Source organism: Callithrix jacchus, chromosome 8 (assembly GCF_049354715.1).
Source record: "Callithrix jacchus isolate 240 chromosome 8, calJac240_pri, whole genome shotgun sequence".
NCBI lineage: Eukaryota > Metazoa > Chordata > Mammalia > Primates > Cebidae > Callithrix > Callithrix jacchus.
The window spans coordinates 45,083,781-45,092,466 of NC_133509.1; the positions used below are offsets into that span (position 1 = coordinate 45,083,781).

The 8,686-nt window shown below is 49.6% G+C and overlaps 1 protein-coding gene across 15 annotated transcripts in view; it reads left to right on the top strand.

Moving 5' to 3' along the window:
• Window positions 1-7,465, top strand: part of RPAP1 (RNA polymerase II associated protein 1) — a 28,077-nt gene extending 20,612 nt beyond the window's left edge. For 6 of the 15 annotated variants that reach the window (XM_078334325.1, XM_002753518.5, XM_078334320.1 and 3 more), the window contains 7 exons: window positions 38-233; window positions 755-907; window positions 1,108-1,250; window positions 1,838-2,594; window positions 6,465-6,641; window positions 6,790-6,849; window positions 6,950-7,465. In XM_078334325.1, coding sequence (XP_078190451.1) covers window positions 38-233; window positions 755-907; window positions 1,108-1,250; window positions 1,838-2,594; window positions 6,465-6,641; window positions 6,790-6,849; window positions 6,950-7,099 — 1,636 coding nt within the window. In that variant the 3' untranslated portion in view covers window positions 7,100-7,465. Of the gene's footprint in view, window positions 1-37; window positions 234-754; window positions 908-1,107; window positions 1,251-1,837; window positions 2,595-6,442; window positions 6,642-6,789; window positions 6,850-6,930 lie in introns of all 15 variants that reach the window. The other 9 variants (XM_009005519.4, XM_078334322.1, XM_078334324.1 and 6 more) reach the window with 6 other exon arrangements.
• The last annotated feature ends 1,221 nt before the right edge of the window (window positions 7,466-8,686 follow it).

Below are 8,686 nucleotides of genomic sequence, written 5' to 3' on the forward strand. Positions count from 1 at the left end.
GCCAGAGTCCCCCTCAGACTCTCCACTTCACCTACAGGCACTGCTCCCCTCTCTGCAACCCGCTGTCCTGTGCGCCAGCCTCTGAAGCTCCCCCCAGCCTCGTGTCACTGGGCTGCTCAGGAGGCTGCCCCGCTCTCAGTCTGGCTGGCTCAGCCTCACCCTTCCCATTTCTCACTGCCCTCCTGTCTCTTCTCAATACCCTGGCCCGGATCCACAAGGGGCTGTGTGGCCAGGTAAGAGCGGGGTGCCTGGTTAGGGGCCAGGCAAGGGGCCAAGATGGCAGGAATCAGAAATAAAGTAGGAGGGTGGGTTGGGCGCGGTGGCTTATGCCTATAATCCCAGCACTTTGGGAGACTGAGGTGAGAGGATCACCTGAGGTTGGGAGTTTGAGACCAGCATGACCAACATGGAGAAACCCCATCTCTACTAAAACAAAATTAGCCGGGTGTAGTGGCACATACCTGTAATCCTAGCTACTGAGGAGGCTGAGGCAGGAGAACTGCTTGAACCCGGGAGGCGGAGGTTGCAGTGAGCCAAGATAGCGCCATTGCATTGCAGCCTGGGCAACAAGAGCGAAATTTCGTCTCAAAAAAAAAAAAAAGAAAAGAAAGAACATGGGAGGGTGTCCCATGGGGAAAGGAGGCCTTCTGCCAGCACTTATTTCCCTGAGTCTAGAGAGAGGGGCAGCCACCTGGGGAGCCCTAGAAGGCATCAGAGTCAATTTCTAGATCTGAAGAAAATTGCTTTTCCTCAGTTGGCTGCCATATTGGCTGCCCCGGGACTCCAGAAGTACTTCCTCCAGTGTGTGGCTCCTGGGGCTGCCCCACCCCTCACACCGTTCTCTGCATGGGCCCTGCGTCATGAGTACCACCTGCAGTACCTGGCACTTGCTCTGGCCCAGAAAGCGGTGGGTCCCCCTGTCTGACAAGTCCTGCCCCTACATCCCGTTATCCCCCTCCCGCTTCTGTGGAACCCAGCCTGCTTCTGGCAGGCCATGTGGCTCCCACTTTTCTCCAGACACACCCTGGACCTGTGCCCTTCAGCCTCACTTGTATCCCCTTCCCCACCTCTCCTGCACTAGATAGCTCCCTGCTTTTCTGTCTGCAGGCAACACTGCAGCCCTTGCCAGCCACCCATGCTGCCCTTTATCATGGTATGGCCTTGGCCCTGCTGAGCCGGCTGCTGCCAGGAAGCGAGTACCTCGCCCATGAGCTGCTGCTGAGCTGTGTATTCCGGCTGGAGTTCCTCCCGTAAGTGCTTGGTCAGTGGCATCAGCTCAGCCCTTTTGGATGCTGCTGTGGTTGTTAACAGAGCAGCCCTGAATTCGGAACCATGAGACCCAAATTTTACTCTTTCTTCCACGGATTACACTTAGCCCTTCTGAGCTTCCATGACCTCATTAGTGGAGTGAGGATCAGGCTAACCACACCCAAGAATGATTGTGAGACTTCAGTGTCACTGCATGGCTAAAAAAAGGGTATAAATCAGTTACATGTATGTAATAGCCATCAGCTACTGAGTATTTACTCTGTGTCTGATACTTCCTTAGGTATTTGTCTACATGTAAGTATTTTATTTGGGCCATGAGATAGATACTATTTTTCTTATTTTACTCTGAGGAAACTGAGGCACAGAGAAGTTATGTAAACTTGCACCTAGGCAGCTGGCTCTAGCGTGCATCCTCTTAACTAATACGCAGCACTGTGTGGGAGGTTGTTAAGGGAACAGGGAGGCACAGGTCTGGACCTAGGAGCCTCAGAGAAGTCCCAAAGAGCTGCCACAGCCTCCACGTGCTGTGGTTCCAGCCCTCATTTTTGGTTTTTGGGTCCCATTACAGGGAAAGAACAACAGGGGGTCCAGAGGCAGCTGACTTCTCTGACCAGCTGTCTTTAGGAAGCAGCAGGGCCCCTCAGTGTGGGCAAGGGGCTCTGCTAGCTCAGGCCTGCCAGGACCTCCCCAGCATCCGCAGCTGCTACCTGACTCACTGCTTGCCAGCCCAAGCCAGTCTGTTGGCCTCCCAGGCTCTGTACCGGGCGGAGCTACAGCGAGTCCCTACTCTGCTACTGCCTGTGCCTACGGAGCCGCTGCTGCCCACCGACTGGCCCTTCCTGCCGCTGATTCGCCTCTACCACCGGGCTTCGGACACCCCCTCGGGGCTCCCTCCCACAGACACCGTGGGCACAGCCATGCGGGTCCTGCAGTGGGTGCTAGTTCTGGAGAGCTGGCGCCCCCAGGCCCTCTGGGCTGTGCCCCCTGCTGCCCACTTGGCACGGCTCATGTGTGTGTTCCTGGTAGACAGTGAGCTGTTCCGGGAGTCCCCAGTACAGCGTCTGGTGGCAGCCCTCCTAGCCCAGCTCTGTCAGCCTCAGGTCCTGCCAAACCTCAGCCTGGACTGCCCACTCCCTGGCCTGACGTCTTTCCCGGACCTCTATGCCAACTTCCTGGATCATTTTGAGGCTGTCTCTTTTGGGGACCACCTCTTTGGGGCCCTGGTCCTCCTGCCTCTGCAGCGTCGGTTCAGTGTCACTTTTCGCCTCACCCTCTTTGGGGAACACGTGGGAGCTTTGCGAGCTCTGAGCCTGCCTCTGACCCAGGTACTTTCTCAGCCCAGCAGGACCTGCTAAGGGTATCCTGCACTGGATCCCGGGGTCAGTCCTGAGCCGTGAAGAGCTTTGGAAGACCTCAGCTTCCTCATCTTACTGCTTGGGGGCTTTGAGGGCATTGAGAGAATCAGTGAAAGGGGTTTAACATGGGGCTGGGTATGGTGGCTCATGCCTATAATCCCAGCACTTTGGGAAGCTGAGATGGGGGGGATCACATGAGGTCGGGAGTTTGAGAACAGCCGGGGCAACATGGTAAAACCCCATTTCTACTAAAAATACAAAACTTAGATGGGCGTGGTGGCATGCGCCTGTAGTCCTAGCTACTCAGGAGGCTGAGGCATAAGAATTGCTTAAACCCGGGAGGCAGAGGCTGCAGTGAGCTGAGATTGAGCCACTGTACTCCAGCCTGGGTGACAGAGCAAGACTCTGTCTCAAAAGAAAAAAGAAAAGCATTAACATGGTATCTGGTATCTGGTAGGTATTCGTTACTATTAATAAGGCATAGCTCCTTGCTCATCAGTGCGACAATCTAGATAATGAGAGATACACTGAAAACCAACATAGTTCCAAATTATTCAGATTCTAGGTATTGTCAGGATTCAGAGAAGGGAAAGATCACCTTGGACTTTGTGGAAGAAGTGGGGATTGACCCAGACCCTGTAGGTTGGGTAGGATTTGAACTGGAAGGAGGTAGAAGGGCAGGAGGTTGCTAGCAGAACAACAAAGCAAAAGGATCATGACCAAGAGCAGAAGGAGGGAGGAAAGATTTTTGTTGGGAACTTGCTGGAAATAAGGGTAAAAATAAGAAGTGAAGTCTGAGAGGGCCTCAAATATCAGGCCAAGGACTTTAATTCACAATCTGTAAAGAGTTACTATGTTATGGCTGGGTGAGGTGGCTCATGCCTGTAATCCAACATTTTGGGAGGCCAAGGCTGGAGGGGGCCAAGAGTTTCACACCAGCTTGGGCAACATAGTAAGACGCTGTTTCTACAAAAAAATTTTTTGAAAATTAGCCAGGCCTGGTGACATGCCTGTAGACCCAGTTACTTGGGAGCCTGAGGCAGGAGGATCCCTTGAGCTCAGGAGGTTGGGGCTACCAGTGAGCTATGATCACACCACCGCATTCCAGACTGGGCAACAGAACAAGGTTCTATTTACTGTGTTTTGTTTTTAAGATTTTGTTTTTCTTTTTTTGAGACAGAGTCTCTGTTGCCCAGGCTGGAGTGCAATGGCCTGATCTTGGCTCACTGTGGCCTCCAGTTCCTAGGTTCAAGTGTCAAGTGATTCTCCTGCCTCAACCTACCGAGTAGCTGGGATTACAGGCATGCAGCACCATACCTGGATTTTTTTTTTTTTTTTTTTTTTTTTTTGTATTTTTAGTAGAGACAGGGTTCCACCATATTAGCCAGGCTGGTCTCAAACTGTTGACTTAAGTGATCTGCCCACCTTGGTCTCCCAAAGTGCTGGGATTACCTGTGGGAGCAGTTGTGCCTGGCTTGGTTTTTATTTTAGTTATAGCTTATTCTAATGAACTTAAACTATAAATATTTTAATGCGCAAACATATATTAATTAAAAAGAAAATATAAAATATTTCTAGGAATTAAAAAAAAAAGCATTGGCCATGCATGGTGGCTCACACCTGTAATCCCAGCACTTTGGGAGGCTGAGGCAAGCAGATTACCTGAGCTCAGGGGTTTGAGACCAGTCTGGCCAACATGGTGAAACCCTGTCTCTACTAAAAATACAAAAAGTAGCTGGGTGTGGTGGTGCACGCCTGTAGTCCCAGCTACTCGGGAGGCTGAGACAGGAGAATTACTTCAACCCAAGAGACAGATGTTTCAGCAAGCTGAGATCACACGACTGCACTATAGCCTGGGCGACAGAGCAAGACTCTGTCTCAGAAAAAAAAAGATAAAATATTTTTAGAAATTAGAAAAAAAAAAAAGATTGGCCCGCGCAGTGGTTCACACCTGTAATCCCAGCACTTAGTGAGGCTGAGGTGAGTGGATGACCTGAGGTCAGGAGTTTGAGACCAGCCTGACCAACATAGTGAAACCCCATCTCTACTAAAAATACAAAATTAGCTGGAGGTGGTGATGCATGCCTGTAATCCCACCTGCTTGGGAGGCTGAGGCAGGAGAATCGCTTGAACTCCGGAGGCAGAGATTGCAATGAGTGAAGATTGCTCCATTGCATTCTAGCCTGGGTGACAGAGTGAAACTCCGGAGGTCTTTAAAAAAAAAAATTGAATTGCACAGTTGAACATAACATTTTGAAAGTTTTAATTTAATTAATTAATTAATATTATTTTTTTTTTGAGATGGAGTTTCACTCTTGTTACCCAGGCTGGAGTGCAATGGTTCGATCTCAGCTCACCTCAACCTCCGCCTTCTGGGTGCAGGCAGTTCTCCTGCCTCAGCCTCCTGAGTAGCTGGGATTACAGGCACGCACCACTATGCTCAGCTAATTTTTTGTATTTTTAGTAGAGACGGGGTTTCACCATGTTGACCAGGATGGTCTCGATCTCTTGATCTCGTGATCCACCCCCTTCGGCCTCCCAAAGTGCTGGGATTACAGTCTTGAGCCACCACGCCCAGCCCGAAAGTTTTAATTTTAAATTTATTAAAAAGTAGTGATAGGCAGTAGAACATCACAACTGCTTCTCTCTTTTTTTGTAATAATTTAGACTTTTATTAGAGGGTCTTGGTGGACAGAGATAACAGGATCTCATTACCCACTTCATTAAGTTTCTTCTCTCTCTGCACATTGGGGACACGTACAGGTTTGTTACATGGGTATATTGTGTGAGGAAAACGATTTCATCACCCAGGTAGTGAGCATAGTATCCAATAGCTTTTCAACCCTTTCCCCACCCCTGCCTTCATCAGCTCGTAGTCCCTAGTATCTGTTGCTTCCATCTTTCTCCTCATAAGTACCCAGTGTTTAGCTCCCACTTATAAGTGAGAACATGTATTTGGTTTTCTGCTCCTACATTAATTCGCCTAGGATTTTATGACAAAGTCTCCCTCTGTTAGCCAAGCTGGAGTGCAGTGGCATGATCTGGGCTCACTGCAACCTTTGCCTCCTGGGTTCAAGCGATTGTCCTGCCTCTCAGCCTCCTGACTACAGGGACCTGCCACCATGCCCGGCTAATTTTTGTATTTTTAGTAGAGATGAGGTTTCACCATGTTGGTGAGGCTGGTCTTGAACTCCTAACCTCGTGATGCACCTGCCTCATCCTCCCAAAGTGCTGGGATTATAGGTGTGGTCCACCACACCTTGCCAATGGCATTCTTTTTTTTTTGAGACAGAGTCTCAGTCTGTTGCCAGGCTGGGTTGCAGTGGCAAGATCTCGGCTTACTGCAAGATCTGCTTCCCAGGTTCAAGCGATCTTGCCTCAGCCTCTTCTTGCCTCAGCCACCCAAGTAGTTGGGACTACAGGTGTGCACCACAACACCCAGCTAATTTTTGTATTCCCCTCTCTCCAATTTTTATATTTTTACAAACATTTTTGTAAATTTTGTAAAAGAGATGGAGTTTCATCATGTTGGCCAGGATGGTCTCGCTCTCTTGACCTCGTGATCTGCCAACCTCGGCCTCCCAAAGTGCTGGGATTACAGGCATGAGCCACCGCACCTGGCCAATTTCATTCTTTTTTATGGCTGCTTCTCAGTTTCCAGTTTTCCCTGACTTCTGCTCTGTAGTCTTTAACCCTGGTCCTTGTGCTAGAGGACAAATATCTGTTCATAACCTGATCTCTGCCCTCATGACTTGGTTTCATGTGATCATTATCCATGCACCTCGTAGATGTATATACATTCCTACCCTTCCCCTCAGCACATCATTTCACCTGTCACAGTTGCCTGTGTCCCTGGAGTGCTACACGGTACCTCCTGAAGACAACCTGGCCCTCCTTCAGCTCTACTTCAGGACCCTGGTTACTGGTGCGCTCCGACCACATTGGTGCCCTGTGCTCTATGCTGTGGCTGTGGCTCATATCAATAGCTTCATCTTCTCTCAGGACCCACAGAGCTCAGTAAGTTACATCTCCATCTTCAGAGGAAGGAAGGGAGCTAGCAGTTGAGCTCCCTCTGGGCCACCTTGGGGAGAGGTGAGGGCCAGACAAGGCTAGTGGTGGGTACCAGCCCTCAGCTCAGTGCCATGTCTCCCTGTTCTGCTTCTAGGATGAGGTAAAGGCTGCCCGCAGGAGTATGCTGCAGAAAACATGGCTGCTGGCAGATGAGGTAGGATTAGGGCCATTAGGAGGGTGGGCTATTAGATCTTACATGACTAAGACCACAAGATTTCATTACCCACTTCATAAGGTTTCTTTCCTCTCTGCAGGGTCTCCGGCAGCACCTCCTCCACTATAAGCTTCCCAATTCCATGCTCCCAGAGGGCTTTGAGCTCTATCCTCAGTTGCCCCCTCTGCGTCAGCACTACCTCCAGAGACTGACTTCAACGGTGCTCCAAAATGGGGTATCAGAGACCTAGGACAGTTGCTATAGATGGAAAGATGAGTACATTGTCCTGTATCCAGCCTTTCAACAGATGCCTAGCTAGACAGAGGACATTGTGTCCTAACGGTAGGCAGGAGACCAAGGACCACAAGGCTTGCCTTCCTGGGAACAGGTTGTTTGAACTGTTTTGGAACAGAATGAGCCCTACCATTACATCCTGATATCTGGGGCTCCTGAAGGTCTGTGCTAGGAGTGAAGAGTGACTTAGCTGTTCAGCCCATCTTTGGGGACAGGGCAAACTAAATGCATCTCTACTTACCTACCCCCACCCCCACCCTGGGCTGAGGTATGTGAATGCTATAGTTGTATATTAAAATAAATGTTTTCTATCTCCTGGAAATCTGATTTGGATTAATTTCACCCATGTTAGTTCAGGGTTAGTATCTGGGGGTGGGTTATCCCAGGTGAGAGCAGCACTGCTTTGAGAGAGATGGGGAAGAATCATAAGCGGGAGATAAAAATGTCTAGAGACAGCAAGAATGTGGGGCCAAATGCAAACACCTCTAGTGCCAAATACTTGGGAGGCTGAGGCAGGATGATCACGATTCCAGGAATTCAATTCTAGCCTGGGCAACATAGTGAGACCCCATGTCTCTTTATTTATTTATATATTTATGTCTGAGACAGGGTCTTGGTCTGTCACCCAGGCTAGACTGCAGTGGTGTGACCATAGCTCATTGCCATCTCGACCTCCTAGGCTCAAGCCATTCTTCCACCTCAGCCTCCTGAGGAGCTGGGACCACAGGCAAGTGCCACCATGCCAGGCTAATTTGTGCATTTGTAGAAATGGGGTTTCACCATGTTCCCCAGATTGGTCTTGAATTCCTGAGTTCAATCAGTCCACTCACCTCAGACTCCCAAAGTGCTAAGATTACAGGCATAAGCCACTATACCTGGTTTATTTTGGTAGTTTCTAGATTGTTCTTTTGTCTGAATTCTAAAACTTAGACTTTCTTAGACTGTCCTTTGCTATGTGGACTTACTGTGTTTGCAAGTAATCAGAGTGAGAGCAGTGTGCCACAGCCTAGCCCTGTCAGTAGGTATAGAGAACACAATCCTCATAAATGGAGCTGCTAAACACAGAATTATCCAACAGTGTTTTTGTTTTTGAGGAGTCTTGCTCTGTTGCCCAGGATGGAGTACAGTGGCACGATCTCAGCTCACCACAACCTTCGCCTCCCAAGTTCAAGCCATTCTCCTGCCTCAGCCTCCAAGCAGCTGGGATTATAGGGGTGTACCATCATGCCCAGCTAATTTTTGTACTTTTAGTAGAGATGGGTTTTCACCATGTTGGTCAGGCTGGTCTTGAACACCTGAACTTGTGATCCGCCTTCCAAAGTGCTGAGATTACAGGCGTGAGCCACCATGCCTAGCCTGTTTCTTTTGGAGATAGTCTCACTCTGTAGCCCAAGCTGGAGTGCAGTGGCACAGTCTTGGGTAACTGCAGCCTCCACCTCCCGGGTTCAAGCAGTTCTCATGCCTCAGCCTCTTGAGTAGATGGGACTACAGAGGTGTGTCACCATGCTCAGCTAATTTTTTGTATTTTTAGTAGAGGTGGGGT